At 42.2% G+C, this 22324-nt stretch overlaps 2 protein-coding genes across 2 annotated transcripts; one reads left to right on the top strand and one right to left on the bottom strand.

The window, feature by feature from the left end:
- Positions 1-547: 547 nt before the first annotated feature.
- On the top strand, positions 548-6416 carry KRR1 (KRR1 small subunit processome component homolog). The gene is made up of 10 exons (XM_068999279.1): positions 548-666; positions 1071-1246; positions 1734-1868; positions 2119-2244; positions 2341-2424; positions 3015-3071; positions 3570-3740; positions 3909-3986; positions 4117-4210; positions 5760-6416. The coding sequence occupies exons 1-10, from the start codon at positions 573-575 to the stop codon at positions 5900-5902; spliced, it is 1158 nt and encodes a 385-aa protein (XP_068855380.1). The 5' UTR covers positions 548-572; the 3' UTR covers positions 5903-6416.
- Positions 6417-9957: 3541 nt separating this feature from the next.
- On the bottom strand, positions 9958-21231 carry LOC138101491 (glioma pathogenesis-related protein 1-like). The gene is made up of 6 exons (XM_068999269.1): positions 20959-21231; positions 16029-16274; positions 13908-14017; positions 12073-12155; positions 10942-10968; positions 9958-10858 (listed from the first exon to the last, which is right to left on the bottom strand). The coding sequence occupies exons 1-6, from the start codon at positions 21136-21138 to the stop codon at positions 10707-10709; spliced, it is 798 nt and encodes a 265-aa protein (XP_068855370.1). The 5' UTR covers positions 21139-21231; the 3' UTR covers positions 9958-10706.
- Between the last annotated feature and the right edge of the window lie 1093 nt (positions 21232-22324).

The raw sequence follows: 22324 nt of genomic DNA, 5'->3' as shown, positions 1-22324 counted from the left end.
GTCAAAACTGATTTTTAAATCAATAATTTACTTAGGTATAGATCAGATGATAGAAATCTCTTTCTCATCAATTAAGCAATTAAACACCGTAGAGTGCAGGTTTTTATGAGTAGATGCAGTGAACATCTGCGAAAGACAACATTGCCTCAGAGTGTTCTTGCTCTTAAAGGTCTCCTCCACTTTTTCACTCCATTGGCTTTTCATGATACCCGTAAAAGAGAGCGGAGGAGGCACATTCTTGCTCTTTAATTTAAGGAAATGCTCAGCTACAGGCAGAGGATGGGGCAGGGAGGAGGATGCAGAGCATCCCCCAGAAAACCTTAAATCACGTTATTCAGATAAAAAATTAGGTCTCATCAGGAATCCCTTTTCGTTTGCTACGAGCACCGAAGTACTTCATGTATTTCTGTACGTGTGCCAGGGTGCAGATTTTGACGAGGCTGCCCTTCTCCGCACCGCGTTCCGCACTAGAGGAAGGTGTCCGGGCGGGCGGTCCCACACGGCGGCCGGGGGAAGCTCCCCGCGGCCCGGCAGCAGAGCGCGGCCCCGCCCCTTCCGGCGCGCGCGCGGACATGGCGGCTGTGCCCGAAGAGGAGGCCGGGCCCGGGCCGGGGCCGAAGCAGAAAGAAAAGCACAAGAACAAGAACAAGAAGAAAGCGGAGCCAGGTGGGGGTGGGACGCGGGACCGTGCGGGGCTGACCGCTCGTCGGGAGGGCCGCGGGCTGAATGTCCCCTCCGTGGGGCGCTGCGGAGGGTAGAGGCGGCTGGTGGGTGCTTGGGGCCGGCAGCGGCGGTGCCGTGTTGTGGTGCGCCCGCCCTCGAGGTACTCGGCTTCCTCGCCTCAGTCTGTGCCTTATTCTTGTATAATATACTTGCATAATCATCTTGTACATACCAGATCAACAGCGCATATCTCAGCTGCGGATTTTTTATTTTTTTTTAACTTTTTAAAAAATATAAATAGTTTAAAGCAGTAATTTTTCTAAGGTCAGAAGAAATGCAAACCGCATTCAACAGTGTATTAAACCAATTTTCGTATAACAATAGCTTTTTTTTTTTTTTAATAACAGTTGATGAATCTGAACTTCTCACTGTGCCAGATGGATGGAAAGAGCCAGCCTTTACAAGAGAGGATAATCCCAAAGGGCTGCTGGAAGAAAGCAGTTTTGCAACATTGTTCCCGAAGTATAGAGAAGCGTACTTGAAAGAGTGCTGGCCACTTGTCCAGAAAGCCTTGGGTGAACATGTATGAACTCTTAATAATTGTGATACTGCACCTTACCTTTTGGGACATACAGGTCTTACTTAAGCTAATAAAAATAGTGCAAGTTGCTTTACTCATACTGTATTTGTAAATTTCTACTGTGCTTGCATTTTGAATTAGTAGTGTCATTTTTGTCATCCAGAATTGGGTGAAGAACTGTCTAGCCAGATTTGCAGTTCTTTACAAATGCTGTCAGCAAAGTATTTGCAGCAGCAAGTATCTTGTCACCCAGACACTGACAGCTTTGTTGTGCTTGAGTTCAGGGAGATGATAGAGGTGGTGTTTTGGGCCTTGTGACACATATTGAGTCTGGTTTGTCTTTGTGTGTGTGAAGTTTCTTAAGCTAAAAGTCACTTAAGAAATTTTGGAAAACAGATCTACATTCTGTATGTGTCATTCTGTTTGTTAACTGCTTACTGCCAAAGCTGAATTATGAGATTGATTTGGTGTTTCTTTTCAAATACTGCAGTATGTTAATGCAGTGCTGGACCTAATTGAAGGAAGCATGACTGTAACTACCACTAAGAAGACTTTTGATCCGTATGCAATCATTAGGGCTAGAGACTTAATAAAACTTCTGGCAAGAAGCGTTCCATTTGAGCAGGTCTGTATTAAATCCTGAAAGTTTTTATCCATCATAATGCTTATATTTTGCCTTAAATTCTATCATAATACTTACAAAATACTACATTTTAAAAATGAGGGAATTTCAAGTGAGTCAAGTAAGAGAAAATATATATTTAAAGTAAATATCTCTGGAAGCAAAGGGAGAAGAATAAACTAAAGTATTCTCTTGACTCTTATGAGTAATAGATTTGAATTCAGATGACATTGCCTGCATCTTGTCTTTTTAGGCAGTTCGTATCCTTCAGGATGATGTGGCATGTGACATCATTAAGATAGGCTCTCTGGTGAGGAAGAGAGAGACTTTTATAAAAAGAAGAGCACGGCTTCTTGGGCCAAAAGGATCTACTCTTAAGGTACTTCCTGTAGATGTAGTAACTAGACAATACTGACACCCAAATTTGTGTCAGGTCTTCATATTATACTAATTTAATTTCTTTTTTTTGGTGTAGGCCCTGGAACTGTTAACAAACTGTTATATTATGGTGCAAGGCAACACTGTTTCAGCTCTTGGACCCTTTAGTGGGCTAAAAGAGGTAAGAGGAGGTAGATGAGCTGTTTGTGTTGCAAACATAAACTTCTGTGCCCAGCTCAAGGGTGGGCGACGCACAAAATCTGGCAAACTGCAGTATTTCACTTACTTTCAATTATGTGTTAGTAAGCTACACTTACATGAATGTCTGTAGTATTATCATCTTAGCTGCTGAATTTTGTTTAGACTCTAAGATCTTTCTGTGTTGGAAGAAAAAGTATCTGTATATGTTTTAATAACTATGTGGGAGAAGAACACTTGTCAAAAGCAAGTTCCTCATGACACCATAAGATCCATGATAACGTGAAAATGTTTGTGGGGCCTGCTGGAGTCTATTAGAAGCATGACAATATTATTGGCATTTTTGAACTGCTGTGCCTTCCTGTTAACCCTGTGCTTTGGCTTTTTTTAAGGCTGGAATCAATGATCTTGGAGGTCTTCTCCAACCTTAATGTTCCTATGATTTTAAATCTTACTACTTTGGGGAGGCAGAGGTGGGGAGAGGAAGCAAGATAGTACAGCTGATATTTTAATTGATTAGCATATGAAATATTTGCTGAGTTTCCTGTTCTTTTTGTTTTGTATTTAATACAGGTTAGAAAAGTTGTTCTGGACACAATGAAGAATATACATCCCATATATAACATCAAGGTTAGCGTGGTCCACTGCATTTTTGTTTACAAGAAAATACTATTTCTTCCCAGAGAGTTGTATGTTAATAACTTACATATTTCTGTGTGGTAATCTATTTTTCAGAATTTCTGTAGGGTGCTGCTTTATAAAAACCACTGACTTTGATATCCTCCATTTTACTAGGATACATTGGCATAACACGATTATGGCAGTATCTGAGAAAACATCAAAGGAAAAGTGTGTATAAACTTTCTCCCTTTGATTGTTGGCTTGATACTTGCACATTTAAACTGAGGCACCTTCTCCAGTGCATTCTGTCCCTGCTTTGAGACCTCTGTCTGGTTCTGCTGTTCATAATTAAGCCCCTCTGCTCTTACTGAAGTGAGATGTGGAAGGTTTGGATGTAGCATATTCACTGTAAGAAAGTCTAGTGAAACTTCTGTTTTCAGTCTCTTGGCTTCTACTGTAATACTCTTTTTTTAATAACTTCTTTGTGACATTCTGAAACTACTGAAGACTTTGATGATCAAAAGGGAATTAGCAAAAGATCCTGAACTGAGGACACAAAGTTGGGAAAGATTTTTGCCTAAATTCAAGCGGAAGAACTTGAAAAAACGCAAGGAGCCCAAGAAGAAAAATACTAAGAAGGAGTATACACCGTTCCCACCTCCGCAGCCAGAAAGCCAGGTCAGCTGAAACTTTATTTGGTTATGCAGGAATAGAGCACACCTGAAATTGTGTTCTTTGTAAGAAGAGATGGGGAGGCTTTTTCTGTCATGTTCTGATTTCCTGATATTATATATCTGGTTTATAATGCATAATTAGGTAAACCTTCTTGCTACTTGCCTTACACAGATTGATAAAGAATTGGCAAGTGGAGAATACTTCTTGAAAGAAAGACAGAAGAAACGCAAACAAATGGAAGAGATAAAGGTAAAGTTGTACTAATCCAGGGTCCAGTTAAAAAGCATTTGATTGCTGACTTGGAATCTGTTTTTTTGGGTTTTTTTTGTCCTTTTTGCCCCTCTCTATTGCTACTTGACCTTTTTATTGGTAACTTTAGGCAAAGCAAGCAGATGCAATCAAGAGAAGACAAGAAGAAAGAAATAAAGCTTTTATCCCACCAAAGGAAAAGCCAGTTGTGAAAACAAAGAAAGGTAACCTTTTTTTTCCTGTTTTAAAACCTTCTGTTGTCAGTTTTCTTGGCTGAGTGATTTTGCAAATGCAGCTTAGGAAAAAGAAAGGTCACGCAAAAAAATCCTGGCGGTTAGATACGTGCCTAGTGTTGCCAGGGACAGTAAAAAGATCATCTAGCCAATAATTCTATACCTTTGAAACAATTCTCTGTTGAAGAGTCAATCTCAATTGGTTGTTCTAGCTTCATCAATTTTTGCCTTTCAGTTGTACAGTAAAGCTGCCATGACTTTTACATTCAAGTTAACAGAAAGTAATACTTACTTGAAAAACTTACATCACAACTTTGGTACAAGATAGGGTAAATAGCTTTTCTAAAAGTTAAAGTAAAACCACACTATGTGCAGAGTAAGAGCTTATGTTCTCAGATTACTTATTTTTTTAATACACTGGAGAAACAAATCTTCAATTCTCACTGATTATGCTTCATATTCATAGTATTAGATATACTGTTAGCTAGTACCTACATATTATTACACTACATATTACACAGTTTGTTAAGAATTTTAAAGTTTGTGCTTCTTGAAAAGCATCTGTTTTGCAGCATTTGATGCAGTACTTTTTTTTGTTGTGATGGCAGTACATTTCCAATGATCCTGTTGTTGTCTGCACTGTGTCTCAAATATGGTGCTTTTCTAGCTGCTGTGTGTTTTGAGCTGAAATCCTTCAGTCTTCCAAGAATAGATGACAGGAGTAGTTTGTATGTAGAGAAGAACTGAAATCCAAAGAAGACAGCTGGTACCCACCATTAGATATAGGAATTAACTGTGTGAGATAGGAAAGTTAGATCCAAACGCATGACTTGTGCTCAAAAGAGAAAATACCATCATGTGTGTGAACATAAGAGTAGGTTATTCATGTTGCTCAGCACTAAGTATGTAACTTCAGTATTCTGGCACTCCCTATAGAAGTTTTTAATAAAGGTTTTTATGCAGGGGTCAAAGATCTGCATCATATTCCCCCAACCCACCCTTCCTCATCCTTTGTCTGACAGTGGCCATTAATGGATGGCCATGGAGAGAGTATAAGGATGGGACAGGAATGTTTGGGATCTTACTACTTTAGTTACTTGCAGAAAGACAAAATGCCATAAAAGCTTCTCTGGATATAAGCACTCAGCAGTTAATTTATTTTCTTATGCAAGATCTATCAAGCCTATGTCTAAGAGTGTATATGTATTAATTTCAGAGGAGTACATCTGTGTTCTGAGGAGTGGGTGATAATAGTTTGTATGTCTGTAGGGTGTGGCATCTGTGTTCAGATGTTGTTGTATGGGATTTTTTTATATAACTGTTCTTCAAATTCTGCTGAATAAGATTTGTAGATAATACTAATTTCAACAAAAATGATTATTAGAATAATTTAGAAAATGATTAGTGAACATAAAACAAGTCCTAACCAATGCCACAGGATGCAGTTTACTGTGTTTATATATAAAGTCTTCTTGTAGATTGTTAACATTTTTCAGAAGTTAAATTAATGTCTGTTACCTTTGTACTTCTTACTATTTAGCCTCCACTGAGAAAAAGATTGATATTGAAGCCATCAAACAAAAGGTAAAGAATGCGAAGAAGAAGAAATTAGGAGCACTTCCTGAGGAAGAAGTAAAGTTAAAAATGGCAGCAGATGAAAAGAAAAAAAAGAAAAAGAAGTAGTTCACTACCCAAGAGGTTCACTTGTCTCCTCCAATAATGACCATTTTTATACTCGGAAGATGGGAGATTTTTTTCTGTCGGTACAATGTGGAAAAGACAAGACTAAGTAGAAGGATCGTTCTTTTTTCCTAAGTACAGTTTAATTAGTGGACCTACAATAGCTTTACAGACTTGGCAAGGTTGGTGAAGAAAATCTCTGCTGCACTGTTGTTTGAGAAGGTAAGAGAATGTATGTGGATAATATCCATCTACCTAAAGAGAAGGTTTCACAATAGAAACATTTAGGAGTTTGACGTGGAGTGTTAAACATTTGGGTCAGAGAACTCTGGGAAGGTGAAAGTTCAAGGTAATTCTGTGAAAGAGTACCAGACAATATGCAGCCGTAGTTGTGGTGATAACTTTTGCTAAATGGGCAAGATTTATTACTATATTATGCTTTTATTTTTGTAAAAGCTGATTATTTTGTATGTCTTGTCTTGATGTTAATAAATATTTTTAATTCAATGTTCTTAAATCCTTAGTTAATCTACTGCACAACCTCCATTTTCTTGTCCAGGAAACAAACTCACAGCTTCATCTGAAAATCAGACAAACCATAATCTTCATTGCATACCATTAATAAACTGTCATTTATTAACATTATACTGATGGGTTTTTAGACAGAATATGGTACAAAGTAAGTGTCTTTACATACAGATTGTGCTGCAGGGAAAGCATAAATTTGTGTTATTTACCTTTAAATATATCTTTATTTAGTTCCTTCTTGCAAGAAGGTCTTAAAAATTGTGTTCCTTTTTTTTTTTTTTGAGACACTTCCTCTATTTTAAAGGAAGTTTAGAGGTTTTTCAGCTTCCTGAAACTGTAAAATGTGATGAAATAAAGTAATAAAGTGCACCAGGAGAGCAACTATTGCTTATTTCATGCATTGGAGATTAAAGAAACAAATGTAATGAGGAGGAGATAGAGCCACACTAATTTCTGTTGAATTAATTTCTTCTGACTCTGTTTAGAGGTTTTTCAGCTTCCTGAAACTGTAAAATGTGATGAAATAAAGTAATAAAGTGCACCAGGAGAGCAACTATTGCTTATTTCATGCATTGGAGATTAAAGAAACAAATGTAATGAGGAGGAGATAGAGCCACACTAATTTCTGTTGAATTAATTTCTTCTGACTCTGTTAGAGTGCTTTTGCTGGGTTTTTGAATTTTGATCACTGCACATGCAGTGGAGATGTTTCTCTTAGAATGGTGCAGCTCAATGCTTTTAGGTTAGTGACCTTTTATTTGAAACCAGGGGGTGAAAACACAGCCTTTTTTTTTTGGCTCCCCGCACATACAAGTAAGAATTGAGAATATATTTGGTTAGATAGTCAGTGCATGAGCATTGGGACATAGCTATGGTGCTTGTCCTCTAGGCTAGGGCACAACATCAGCCTAAGTTATTAGGCCTTTCAATTATGTAAGCAGTTCTTGGCACTTAATTGTTAAGGAAAAAATACTCCAAATCTTCTTAGGGACTGCATTGTTCATAAGTGGCAGTTTCTTTTGGAATCAATCAGGGAAATACTATTTACATGTCTTTCACTGAGAACTTGATGCATAAATAACAAGCCACCCATCTCAGAAACTAGTGATCTGATGGGTTCAGTGATACCCAGCACTACGAAAAGCTTTTTAGAAACACCAACTGGTGTTTTGCAGCTGACAGAGTAAAGGTGAGACCAAGGTTAGGGCTTGTTGGGTAGTTCAGACCTCTCACATAGTGAAAGGACTAATTTCAACAGGAGACACTGCAATACTTGAATTTAAATTCCTGTTCTCAAAAATATGCTTCAGCAGAAGAGTCCGCAGAGTGAGGACCCATTAAGGAGGAGTCTGACAAGCCAGGGGAGGAGCATGAGTGTATTAGGGGAGGGAGAGTCCTCGGTTCTGATCTGAACTGCAGCAGGCCCCTTTCATGACAGAGGAGTGACCTACATTCCCCTGCCTGTTATTTAAAAAGTTAAAAACCAGTGTAAGGCTGTTTGTCCCACGCTGGTCTTGCAGACTGGCATATAATTTCAGGAATCTGGCTGTGAAAGTATCCTAAAAAAAAGTTTCCAGCTGCATCAGCTAACTTCTTGGGTGCCTGAGTTGCAGTGCAACTTTTGGCAGCCTGGCTTTAAATTATGTTTATTTCCACGGAAGTTTTTTTAATTAGGACCCACAGCTGAGTCATTTATGTAGCTTTTAGATGGCATCTTTCTCTGTAATAAAATTCTAAGTACACTTCAGGAAGTCTTGTTCTATTCTTATGGGGTGGACAGGCATCACATGGTGTTTAGTATTTCTTGGTTGTTACTGTTGACAAGTTTCAAGGATTCTTGGTAGGACATCATTTACTTAAACTGGAAAATCAAGAAAGCTTACTCATATTCCTGTAGGCAAGTTAAGCCAAAGGATTTGTCTGCCCAAGAGTCCACATCTGAATGGAAAGGGACTGCATGATCTCACTTGCTGGTGCTTTATGCATCTGTTTTCTGAGAGTATGGCAGTACAGTTATAACACTTGTGTAAAATGTAAGTAATAGAAAACAAAGTGGGCTTGGAAGAGTGGAAGATTTTTTTGTAGTTTCAGAATTGCTTAACTATTTCAAATTATGTTCTTAAACTGATTTTAGAGTTTACAGACTTGCAGAAATGTATGTGAAGTCTGTATTTCCGTGCCAGTGTTTTGCATTTATTGTATGGAATTCATGGATATATGCTGTGGGGACAATTCAAAGTGGTTTGATCATCCAGAGCTAAATACCTGGATTTCTGGATATCCTGAAAATGACAAAGCTACTTTCTTCCTCTTGACTTCTTGATTTTCAAGCTTTTTTTTTTGTTGTTTGAAAGATGCCACATTGTAAAGGTTGGGGGTTTAATCAGTTTTTTTAAGGTAAGTCTTTCTTAGGATTTCCTAAGAGCTGCTTAAGTACATAGTTAACATTTTGAACTTTAAGGTCTCTGTGCTCCTTCTGTTTCTTCTGGTGGAGATCAAGCATCCATTAAACTAAGCAGGGGAGAACTCCAGCTGAGCTCATTTTAAGCTCCTCAGACACAACAGTGTATCTGGTTCCCTTCCCTGCACTTCTCTTTCCAGCAGAAAGATCTTACCCTACATGGCTTCTGTGGGGCAGACACTGTGCTGGGCTGTCTGCTGTGGAGCCCTGTGCAGGAGGGTGCACACACATTAGGTCCTGCTACCCATGTGCCACTTGCCAGCCAATATTAAGATGGGACTTTGCAGTCCCTGGAGCTTGAGGCTTGGGTTTCACACAAGAGTGCCTGTGACTGTGCTGTCTTGGCTATGGAGGCTCTAGCAGTCAACAAAATAAGATGTATATATATTAAGATAAATCAAGCATTAAATTTGTAGTTTTGTCCCCAGCCATATCTGCATCTTGAAAAATGATTTATTCCAGGAATGCTGTGATAATGAAATTATTCTAGTACAAGCAGAACTAGCAGATAACTATGTGGAGGTGTAATGTGAGAAATGCTGGGTCCCAGTTCCACTGTTTTCAGTTGAAATCCATGGCAATAGTAAGATCAGGAGTCAGGGTCAGGAGTGGGTAGACAGAAACACTGACAAGTACTGTGGTGACAGTACCACAGAAATGAAGCAGTGAGGGGAACTCCCCGGCTTCTTTTGCACCAGAGGGACAGGTGCAGAAGCTTCTAAAGGAATAGACAGGGATTGCTGTGGTCCAGCTTGAGTTTGTGCAGCTCTGCTGCTTCCAGACTCTGCTTGAGCTGAGTGACTGTAGTTGGTAGAGGACATACCCAGCTGAACAGAGCAGCTGCCCCCACAGTTTTCTGCCTGCTCCAGATGTGCAGCTTCCAAGAGACTCGTTCTTTGGCAGCTGTTGAACCAAAGTCATAACTCTGGGCACAGTATGATTTTATTTGGAGTTTTATCTTTCCCAGCATTGTTTCTAGTGTTGTGCAAGTTGGAGCTGAATGTGGGGTTACTTTGTGCACCAGCAGTTAAGCTGTAGTTCATGTTGCAAATTCATGATTGCCACACAGGAAGCAGGAAATAACAATTTATTGTTTGGAACAGCAGTAAAATCCCAACGCTCAGAAAAAAACCACGACAGGAAAGATTGCAGTGATACATAACCGTGTAAACACAGATAAAACTGTTTAGGCACAGGTACCATGAGTTTAAAAACAAATTCTAAGCAAAGAGAAGTGGCACTGACACAAGTGCTCTGTGAAACTGGGAAATGTGCTGCCTGCCACAGGATGCAAATGCCAGAGCTCACAGGGATCGAAAAATTCCTTAAAATAAAGTTTAAATGATACAGGACACTCTGCATCTTGCTGCAGGAGCACCCAAGGTAAGAGTGCAATAGGAATGAGACAGGTGCATCCCCTGCCTGTGACTTGGCTGTGGGCTGGGGCCTGGCTCCTGGGCTGGACATTCTCCAGCCCTTCCTGAAGTGTGTTGGGCAGCTGCCTGCACCTCAGTGTGCTGCCTGGACAATGTGCTCTCGTACCTACCAGAACACCAGCACACTGCTCCACTTTAAAAATATTTTAACTTTTTAACTTTTAAAGCAATTTTAGTATCTAAAGCCATTTTAACTTTTAACTGGCTCTGAGCAATAAGGAAGCTGCTTATCAGTGCTTTTAACTATGACCTGCAATGCAGATGTTATTTCAGTATTTCTAAATCACCTGTGGATGCAAACAATGTCTCTACCAATGTTTTTGCTGCCAGTAACTTATGCAAATGGAAGAGCCAAGTGCTCTTGTGGTCTTCTACATGTGTGTCACCCACTGGCAGGTACTAGAGACCAGTATTTGGGTATCAGCCAGGTGGCCAGAAATGTCAGTATTAGGAGTAATGATCTTAAAGCAGTAACAGAGATGCAGAACTCATCACATGCAGGTCTGTCCCACTCTGGATGCCAGTTGGAATCCTCTGTAAATAAAACAATTTACTTGTTTTCAAGTATAACTGCAGCAAGGGCAACAAAAGGAAGCAGTAATTCCAGTGGTACTTACCAATGACTTTGTCACGCTCTGGATTTCCTGGAGAGATAAAAGAGATAAACATAAGCACACTTATAATTTAGAAACAATTTGACTCTAGCCAAAAGGGAATGAAATGCCCATCACAATGGGCTTATAGATACAGCTGATGTTTTTTTTCTCAGGAAGAAGCAAAGATCCACTGACTTTGGCAGACCGCTGCAGTGACTTTCAGGACTATGCTGAGGAGTGGTTGATCACAATTTTTTGACTTCTCCTCCCACCAGTGGCTGGTGTAGAGAGGATTCATCCCCCAAGGTGTGCTTCCCAAGATCACTTTGGCTTTTGCCCTGTGCCTTGTGTTTTGAGATCCTTAGCCTGCAACATTAAACAGCACTGTGAATCCAGGACTCCCTCACATTCCTGCAGTACTGGTGTTTAAATGCCATCTTCCCCCTCCTTTAGTTCATCAATGGTTGAGTGCTGGGAAAACATTTGACCACACCCTCAGCTCCCCACAGGCCAATGTCCACAGCACAGTGCCTTATCTTTATGGAAATTTCAGGTCTCCTTCCCTCCTGACTCCATTCAGGCAAACGCCAAGTGTAGGCATATCAGTAAGGTTGGGTTGAGCATTGCATCTCCATGAAGGCTCTTGCATGTCAGATAGCAGATGGCCTGGCTGATGTTCACTGGAGTGAGCAGCTTTGGCAGTGCCATGGCTGCTCTCCCCACCCACAGAGGCATGGCAGGCCAAAGCTTTCTTGGACCTGCACCAGCTCAAGCCACAGCTCACACATCATATAATAACCTGGAGCCCCCAGGATGGGACAGGTATCCCATTCTCTGCTTTCCATTTCTGCGAGTAGTAACTTCTGGCAGGGGTAATAACACCTTAAACTGCAGCCACCATATCTGCTGTATCACACCCTCCAGCACCTGAAGAGCAGACCCCGTCCCATCACTCCCCAGGGTAGAAAACAGGCCCTTTCCACCCTCCTTGCCTCTCTCTGTGCATCACTACCCACTTGGCTTCTGACTACAGATTTTCAGCCTATATTTAGGAACAGGATAGTGCTATGCCTGCCTCCCGCCAGTATCTTTTGTGTGCTCTTTCCCTTTCTACATGTGCTTGTGGAGGATGTCTGGTTGTCTTCTACTTACGACACAGCTTGCTATCACACTGCTCGCCACCGCAGTCTCTGCACGCATCTCCCATCTTGTACGGCTGCATTGGGTAATTCCCACTGTGAAGGAAAATCACACTGCTCTCAAACAGCCCTTGGCAGAACATTAATACCTACTGCTAATTAGGTTTTAACAGGAGTTTTGCTTCACTTGTGTTGATAGAGTGATGTTTTTTTCAAGAGTCCTGTCTGAGTGCCCTGTGCCCAAGCCATGCAGTGAAGAAGAACAGGTTAAGTGTGATGGGACACCTTGCTGTTTAGGAAACTGGAGACAGCAGTATTGCAAACCTGGAAATTAAAGCAGTCTCAAAGTTGAGTAATTTGTGTGCATGGAGACTCTAGACTTTCATAGCTGGGTCTAGCTATGGAAACGAGCAGGTTCTTTTACTGTATATGTACATGTGTATTCAGCCTTGAAGAGGGATGCTCTGGTGTTGGAGAATCTCTCATAGGTGGTGGTTTCATCCATATGTTGGTTAGTATTTTAGGAGTGATGTGGGTCTCTCTCCTGCTCCCTCCCTCTGCCAGTGGTGTGAGTGGGACCAACTACCTCTGCCGAGGCTGATACTGCACCAAACACAGCACAGTGCTTCACATTGCTCAAAGCATGGCCAAAGCAAGACTTACAGCATGCCTCAAACTGCCCATGAACACAGAGAAGGATTTTGTAAGCATGAAATCTCAGTAGTGAGATGAAACTTCATGATAAAACCACATTACTTTCATCAAGGTGAGGCTTTCATTGCTTGGTCTAAGCTGAAGAGTATGTTTGCTTGAGGAAATTGTGTATGCATCTTGCCTGGGCCCTTGGCAGAGCTGAAATAAAGCAATGAAGCTGCTGCTTCTCAAAATCAGCAGCTGGATATGACATAACTGCACTTTGTTAGCATGCAACTGCCCATTTGCAGTGTCCTCACCCAGCAGGTGGGGGGCTTTAAAGCCCCCTCTAGAGCCCCTTGCCTCTCCTGAGAGCACCCTGCCTGCTTTGCTGGGTGCTGGTCAGGGCAGCACTTCTCTTCCCCAGGCCAACACAGGGCAAGAAATCCAGTGGGATTTCTCTGCACAACACATTTGGGTGTGGGGCTTCTGGGGGCAGCAGCAGCTGTGTCATTTCAAGGTATCTAGTCAGGGGTACATATTCTTCCAAGGATGAGGCAAGGGCAAAAGGAATGCCAAACTTGCTTGAGTTCAAGGGCTGGCCTGGCCTTGGCCCAACATGGTATGCATGTAAAGCTTTTAAAGCTGCATTTATACTGTGGTGGCATTAATTAGCAAGAGAAGAGAAAAATACATCCATCCTAGCTGGATATACTATGCATATGAAAGACCTCTGGATCAAATTTTGCCTTGAGCAGCCCTATCCTCATAAGCAGCCCTCAGCTGCTAAGACTGCAGGTTGACAGCGTTGCACACTTCAGTGTTTATCCAAGCCATTGACTTAGGGCCTTAATTCTGCTGGCACATGTGGGAGTATCTTCAGACTTTGGGCTTGCATCTTGGCAACTGTCTGGGGCCATCTTGGCACTCAGGAGCAAGGGATTAATTTTTAGATGATCACTTCAGTATTTTCATGTCAACATCTTATATTTAATCCTTTCTTCCAGTCTCACTGCTTTTTGGCTCCAATACACAGCCCTATCTAGCAAATAAAAAAATGCTAGTTGGACAAAGGTGTACCTCTTTCTCTATTTTGGAGACCATTTCCTCCCACAAAAAACATGACTAAATGGACTGATCTAATGAATTTGCATGTTGTGGAAGGGAAGGGGTGGGACCCCAACCCTGTGAAATATTTGTAACAAAAAACCTTACGGCGGCCCGTAGTTGCAGACGAAGTGTGCTGCGTTGCGTATGGTGGTGTATGCCACCTTGGGACAGAAGTGGACAGCACAGCCAACCTTGTAGCTTGTAGCCCAAACTACCTGCAAAGACAGACAGATGGATACACTGGTGACAAAGGCTTTGATGCAGCACCTGAAGAGTTAGGAGAAGACCTGCCCTCCTCTGCTTTATGACATACAAATGGGATGAGGAGGACTCCTTGGGCAGGCTTCACAGGAAAAAGCAGCAGTGATGGATCTTAAAATCGTAGTTTGTTCTGAAAAAAGAACAATTTTACCCAATTCACCAATTCACCACGTATTTGTTAAAACTACACTGAAATAAGAAATAACTGGCTGTAACAGGTTGTTTTCCTTTCTTGCAAAGGAGAAAGGTGAAGTTCATCTCTTTCTTTCCAGCTCATCAATTAGCTTTCTGTTGTTCCTGCTGTGGGAGCGAAGTTCAAACCTGAAAAGGCTGCATGATCTGCTACAGCTCCTATGAGGGCTGGCTGCCCCTTTACTAAATCCTGTGGGGACATAAAGCAAATTGCCAGAAGGCACTGGTATTATGGAAGGAGCAGGGAGGAGGATTGTGTCTGGGCTGCAGTCCTGCCTTTTAACATCATGGCCATGACTAAGGTAATCTAGAGGCAAGGCCATTACTTCACTTACTGATCCTCTCTCTACCAGAAGCTTTTCTGTGAGACCTAGCATCCTATCAGAGTGCAGCCAAATGCTGCAGTCCTGGAAAAGTAAGTCCCACAACAGCAGCAGAGGGGAGACAAGGGCACAGCAGTACTTGAGGGTGATAAAACAGCAGCAATGACTGACTATATGAGCAATATGGAAGGATCCTGGCAACCTAGCACATAAATACATTTGTGCCTCCATTGACTTAAAGGGGGAGGTCTGGCTCTTTCTGTTTATGCTTGTTTGGTGCCAGCTATGGGAAGAAGGGACAATCCTCAGGCTCCTGAGGATCTTCTCAGTGCAGTGGCAGAGCAGAGGTTGCTCCTGGCACCAGCCATAGACAACTTCATTCGTGTGGACTGTAAAGGACTGAATAAAAGGACCTTCCTCATCCCAGGGGGCCACTGACTGAGCAGTGATTTGTAGTAACTGCAGTAATTGTGCCCAGGGAAAGTTCTCTTCTCCACAGTTGGGAAGAAGAAGAGGAATGAAGAGTTCCTCGACAATAAAGACCCAAGGATACCTCCTGAAGCTGGCAGATATACATCTTCTAGCTACAGTCACTATAACTGCTAACTCCAAGTGAGAATTATCTTATTTTTTCATTCTGCCCCCATGAAACTGCATGGGCTGCTCCTCTACAAACACCATGGTCAACAGCACTGTGCCATAGTGCCAGGTAAGGTGTGCTTCTGTGCAGCTTCCAGGTGCTGACTCTTGCAATGTCCTTGAGAGCAAGCTCAAAGAGCAACAGTCACCCCTCACAGCTCCTGCATCCAAGTATCTTCCCTGCACACAAGTTCAGAAAGCCCACCAGCTTCACCTCATCTACTCAAGTCCTGGATGCACATGTGTATCTCTGCAAAAAAAATTAAATAGCTTCAGGTCAAAATTTAACCCTAGAGCTGCTATTGCAAGCTGTCCTGCTTTCCTGTAGCTGTGGGTAGTGATTGCAGGCTTGCATGGCAGCAGCACTCCTTTTCCTCACTTTGCCCACTTCCTTTGGGAATAGCAGTTGGACAAAGTGTGCACATGGTGTTTGCAGAACTGCAGACATCTCTTTTCATGATGGTACTTCTCCAGCCCTTAGCATTTGAAGTCTGCTCCACTCATGCACTGCAGCCCACAGCCATTGCCATTGCCTGTTTTTTGGGCACTGCTTGGCTAACCTGACTGTTTGATGGCTGAACTATTTTCTTCCAAAAAAAAAAAAAACAACCCAAACTGCCACATTTGAAGTAATAACACAGTGACTCTTTTCCTCCCATAAATGGAAAAATAAGAACATCTGGTGCACATAGACATATAGTAAGACTACACAACTTGGAAAAGTTCATTGAATTTTCAACAGAAATGTAGAGTTTTTGATTCAAAATGGCAAAGCTGGCTCATGGTTTAGATGGAGAAATGCAATGCCTACCTGTGTATAGTGGCCACATACTTTACTGCACTTAGTGGTGCTGTAAGTGTAGTATTTGACCTCATTGTACCAAGACGTGATGGCTCCTTTCACGGTAAAGGCAGAAATTGAGCCCGTCCAGAGGTTTTCTCCAGCAGTATGAAATCTGGGGTGAACTTTCCCTCGCTCTTTGAGGTATATATTATGTTTAAATACGCATTTCTTTACCCAGCCTTTTGCAGTCTTTGCCAAATCTGGATCCCAACTCTGTAAAATAAAGACAATTAAAAATCACTTTGATATATTAGCAGTGCTAATATATATGCTTATATATTCAGAGCAGCTTTCAGGAAAATCTGAGTCTCAATAGTGTAGATGCTTTTGGATCATTCATTTTTTACTTCTGTTGAGACTTACAGAGCTGCATGGCAGATTGGCTTGTAGGTTCGTTTCTGATTTGAACTTAAATTGCTGATTAAGCTTGAAGAAATTTTTGGGGTGGTGTATGATCTTGGCTGACTGGTTTGTTGGACACCAAGTGCTGTACATCAGTCAAATACAGTGTTTGTGGCACAATGAGCATTTCAAGGTTGTGCTGGCCATGACAGAACATTAATGTAAATTAAAATGAATTTACATGAAATCTGGAAAATGAGGGTTATGCTTACCATACCAATAATGCAAGTCTTGTGTAGCCTCATGTTTGCTTCAGGCCATGGCTTGCAGGTCAGTTCACAAGCACACTGGGATTTTGGGGACAGTTTAAACCCAACCCTTTGGTGACCATCATTGTGCTTGGTAGCTTGAAACATTAGTGCTGAATTCATATTTGTGGAATGACTCATTCACTTGCCATTCAATTTTACAGAAAGTGGTTATTTAAGCAATTGAGTTATGTAAATGTCGTTTGTTTGCACTGGAGGTGGTGTCTGCTCTTGCTGGGTTTTCTTGTGCACACACCTTGACTGAGTGATTACAGCACTGTAGCTCCTGGTAGATACAGTACCACAAGTGTACACTTGTAGTCCTAGTTATACTTTGTGTTATGTAAATGAAGTTGTCCAGCACTGAACTATTTTGTTTTGAAGTTTTTTTTTTTTAAATAAACTGTTTATTTGTCCTCTTCTGAATTAACTGAAATAGCTCACTTGCTTGTGCAAATGATGGTAACACTAGGGAAATTGTTTTGAATGGAACAGAAATGATGAAGGAAAAGGTGTATTTTACAATCTACCTTTTTGTAGATTTTTTGATAGAATCTAACAAAGCTAACTTGTTAGATATTATGTCTATATTTTACCTAAGTAACCTTTTTTTGTAGCATAGCTAAGTCTGAAACAATGTGTATCATTTATGCTACCAATTAGTAATTAAAAGTCACAAGATCACACCAAAATGCATCTAAGAAAATATTTTGTAACCTATGTCTTCCATTTCTTCCTTTGCCTAACGTTTGCAGAGAGTGTATTTTCCTACTGTGGAGGGGTGGATGCTGGCCAGGTGCCCACCAAAGCCACTCTATCACTGCCCTCCTCAGCTGGGCAGGGGAGAGAAAATGCAACCAAAGGCTCCTGGATTGAGATAAGGACAGGGAGAGGTCATCCACCAGTTACTGTCATGGGCAGAAGAGATTCAGGTTGGGGAAATTAATTATATTTATTACAATTTGAAATGCTTTCCTCCCACCTCTCCCTTCTTCCAGGACTTAACTTCAGTCCTGATTTTCCACTCCCTCCTCTGCCCCAGCAGCACACGGGCACACGAATTGGGGATTACTCTCTGTTCATCAAACACTGTCCCTCTTGCTCCCTCTCCCTCAGAGGGAGGACTCCTCACACCCTTTCTCTGCCTTCAGTGTGGGATCCTTCCCACAAGAGACAGTCCTTCATAACCTTCTCTAATTTGAGTCCTTCTCATGGGGTATAGTTCTCCATGAACTGCCCCAGCATGGTCCCTTCCACAGGATGCAGTCCTTCAGGAACACACTGCTCCAGAGTGGGTCCTCCATGAGGTCCCAGGTCCTGCCAGCAAACCAGCTCAGTGGGAGCTCCTCTCTGCATGGGGCCACAGGTCCTGCCAGGACCCTGCTCCAGCCTGGGCTTTCCACAGGATCACAGCCCCTTTCAGGCCTCCACCTGCTCCAGTGTGGGGTCCTCCACAGGCTGCAGAAGGATCTCTGTTCCCCCATGGACCTCCACGGACTGGAGGGTCACATCCTGCCTCACCACGGGCTGCACCACGGGCTGCAGGGGAATCTCTGCTCTGGCGCCTGGAGTGTTTCCTCCTGCCCTTTCTGCCCTGCCCTTGGTGTCTGCAGAGTTGTTCCTTTCACATGTTCTCACTCTCCTCTGGCTGCAATTGTTTGTGCACAACCTTTCTGCTTCTTGAATGTGATATCCCAGGGGCACCACCACTGTGGCTGAGGCACTTGGCGTTTGCCAGCAGCAGGGTAATGGCTCTGTGGGACATGCAGGAAGCTTCTGGCAGCTTCTCACAGAAGCCACTCCTGTATCCCCCCTCCGCTTCCAAAGTCTGTCCATGCAAACCAAATACACCCACAAAACTAGGACATAAATAATTTTGATAGGAACTCAACATATCAAGTATTAAATTTGGGGCAGGGAGTCTTTATTTCAAATGACCAGTTGGTATTTCCTTAGATACTTTTAAGGACAATGGATAAAATCTGGCATTGTACAGAACTTATCTTCCAGTCCTGGAAGATAACTCTGCCAGTTAAGACAGATGCTTCATTTTGCATCTCGGCAGTGCTCTGAGATGACCATGATGAAAGATGTATGACAGTGGGGGATGCACCTTAGTGCTTCATGGTCTCTTTTTTTCCACATTCTGCTTTTTACGAGTCCATGCATCTCTTCTCCTTCATCCTACAGTAGCAGTAAGTTTAAAGTTCGATAAAGGTATGCATAATACTAAGTTTAAAGTTGCATTAGTAAGTTTAAATATACTTTCCATTTTGTGTGAACGCTTAAACTGGCTGACAGAGGAAAAGCAGTGTACAGAAATGTTCACAGTGATCTTCAGTTTTAACTGCAGTTACACTCCTTATTTGCTTACAATACTGCACTTAAACAGAAAGATTGGACTAAATGGCATGGGAAGAAAATGCACAGGACTGGGAGATTTGCATATAGATATCACTGCTGTTTAAGGAAACAATACTTACGGTTTTTTCCCCCTCAGGAACTACTTCTCAGTTTTCATTTTATATCAAGTTGCTTGCTGATTAGAGAAGGAAAAATTGAATGTATAATATGTGAAAAGCCATGGAAAGCAGCACTAATTCAAAAGAGACTGTTGTGAAGCCCTGATGAAACTGGTGAGACTGCTGTTTTTGAGGAGCCTTAGAACAGAACTAAGCAGTGCTTTGGGTGGATGAGAAAAGGCTCACATTTGTGAGGTAAAAAAATTTTAGATCAACATTCTCATTTTATAATACATGTCTTACAAATATCTATGGTTGAACTTTGTTAATTGCAATTAAAGGCGTTTCCATTTTGCATTTCCTTTTAAAAACTACTTTTCTGAAAGATAGGCATGCCCTGAATTCAATCTTTACATACCTAGGTGGACAGTTACCTCCAGCAAAAAAGAAGTTCCCTGTTAAATAAATGCACCATCTTCTTTTCTGCCTTTTTTAAGTGCCAAAGGCCACTCAAAATACTGTTTTCAAATCCAGTGCTTTTACTTTTGTAATAGATTTTATGATGTATTGTACTGCTTTATCCACATTAAATAGTTTCTGGGAGAGGTCATATTTAAGACTAGGGGTTTTGCAGTGTTTTGAAAGAGACTTAGCATGATTTAGTTTCTGTTTTAGATGCAATCTATTTGTCTCTTTCTTATGCTGCTTTTTTTTTTTTTTTTTCAGATTTCAGTTCTTTTTCAAAAGGAGAAATTAGGCACAATTTAAAAATATGAATATTGCACTTTTGACACATCCTAACAATATTTCATTTGTTTAGGGCCTGTAAAGCAACATAGAAAATGAAGAGTCCATGTACTGAAGGTCAGGATGTACAGCTGAGAACAGCTGAAGTAGAAGATTCATCTGGAAGAGAAACTAAATAGTTTCCTGTCATGTTTGCAATTCAAGTTTGATTACTGCTCAGTTACTCAGAATGGGGCACTTATCTTTTAGTGTTTGACAACCAGAAATGGAAAATTAACTTTTTTTTTTTTTTCCCCCGAACTTCAGTTGGGGTGTTGCTAATTACAGCTGTGGCTCTGTCATGTTCTGGTGGTGACCATGTGAGATACCAAGAAAGCAGGGCAAAAGGAGCTCAGGAAAATGGTTGTGGTCCACTCGAAAGACAAACTGTGTTTTGCGTGGTAGCTGCAGATACTGCTCCTGAGGTGCCCGGGGAGCAGGTGAGGGGCAGAGCAGTGGGGCACACATGTCCGCAGCACTCGATCCTGCTGCACTGGGTGCTTTTTGGCTTCCCCTGCAGGCCCAGCCCCTCGGAACTGCTGCTCTGCTGGCTCAGTCGATGAGAGCCTTGCAGAGAATGCTCAGAGAAAGCTCTCCAGCGCTGTTTGGGAACAGGCTCTGCCCTGACTCGAGCATGAAAGTTGTGCTCAGATGCGCACATAAAAGCACACCTCCGGCTGCCGAGCTGCGTGTGGTGCCTCGCAACGAGGCGGCTTCGCACACAGCACAACGACAGTGCTCGGCTGAGGGCTGAAGTCTTGGGCTTCCACTGAGGAATTTCAGTCAGGGAAAAACTGTACACATATCCAATGGCATAAAGCCACCTGATAATTAGAGCCTTCTTCTCTGCTTTAAAAAGCGGTTGGTCTTATGATCCCAGGTTTTTGTGGGTTTTTTTTCCTGGTTTTTTTTGCATTTGATCACAAAAACAGTCTTTAAGAATCATAAACACCATCGCAATGCTACACATTTGTATATAAGTCATGAAGACTCCCTTACCATGTAGAGCATGTTTCTGGCTGGTGGATCCACTCCGGACCGGAATCTGTTATGGGTTTGCACACATTCCTCAATAAACTTTGGATCCCGAGGATCAGGCAATGTCGATGGTTCATAGGAATCAGAGGAATAACAAAAGAGTAGTAAAGCCAGCACACAAGTGGAAAACCCGGTTGTCATTGAGAGAGGGAGAGAGACGCTGCAAGCACAAAGTCAGCACCGGGGATCCGAGAGCATCCCGGAGAACACCCACAGCCCCGCTCCTGGTGCCTATATACAGCACCTCATTACATGAGGGCGGCTGGGCGGGGCCTGGCCCTCACCCGCAGGCGAGGCGGGCCGGGCGCGGGCCGGCACTGCGCACGCCCGAGGGGAACGGGGCGGCCGGGGGCTGCTCTGGGGTCGTGCGGGGCGAGCACCCCCAGAAGGGAGTGTCCTGTTAGAGACCCCGCTGCCTCTGCTTGTGCTGTTACCCCCTTCTGTACAACACACCGCAGTGGAACGTCGCAGTTCGGAAGAGTATCGGTGTCGGTCCTGCCCCCGCAGGGCCAGAGCTGAAAGTCAGTTCATTTCTGCGGTTTGTGCACAGGCTAGAGCGATGTTGTCTGCAACCAGTTCCGTCACCGAGCACTTGCTTAAGGCATACACTGCAAATGTCATTAGCCCTTTCCTTACGGTCATGCTTCTCAACATCTAGTCTTCCAGCTTTAAAAGCAGAGTGTTTCAGCTGTACGAAGTGGTTTTAGCTCCACCAGCAGAGTTTTGCATGGAAGACTTGTGAGCTGGACTTAACTTAGCCATGGTAATTGAATACAACGTTAGTCACAGGAAACGAGTCATGTTCCAAGAACACTGCTATGAGAATAAGGAAATGAAGCTACAAGTTCACATTAGAGCTGTAGCAGCCTTCTCTCTCTTTTTTTTTTTTTTTCCTTCTTTCTTTAATTGTGGTGGACAAGTGTCTCTCCTGTCCTTTAGGCTTCTTCGTTACTATTTGTTTAGCCCCATAATCCTATTCATAGCAATTACTACGTATTGCAGAAAGGTTTTGGATCAATTTTCTTTTGATGAAACTAGATGCTGTTAAGGCTGTTGTCTTTCCTCTTTTCCTTATATATTTTCTTCCTTTCCACTACAACCAAATTGTTCTAAAATAAAGCTGATTTATTTATTTATTTATTTATTTATTTATTTTTGCAGATGCGAGTCATTCAGTGTCATTTCACTCTAATCCACCCCAAGGGATCTATTAATAAGAACCTCGGTTGGGGCACATTTTTATTCTGTGGGATGACATGCTGCAATGTGGCTCAGAATTTGAGTCACTGTGTTCTTTAGACATTAGAACAAAGATAAAGGAGGAAAA

This window comes from Aphelocoma coerulescens, chromosome 1A (genome assembly GCF_041296385.1).
Source record: "Aphelocoma coerulescens isolate FSJ_1873_10779 chromosome 1A, UR_Acoe_1.0, whole genome shotgun sequence".
Classification (NCBI taxonomy): domain Eukaryota; kingdom Metazoa; phylum Chordata; class Aves; order Passeriformes; family Corvidae; genus Aphelocoma; species Aphelocoma coerulescens.
This window is presented reverse-complemented; position numbering and strand designations above follow the sequence as displayed.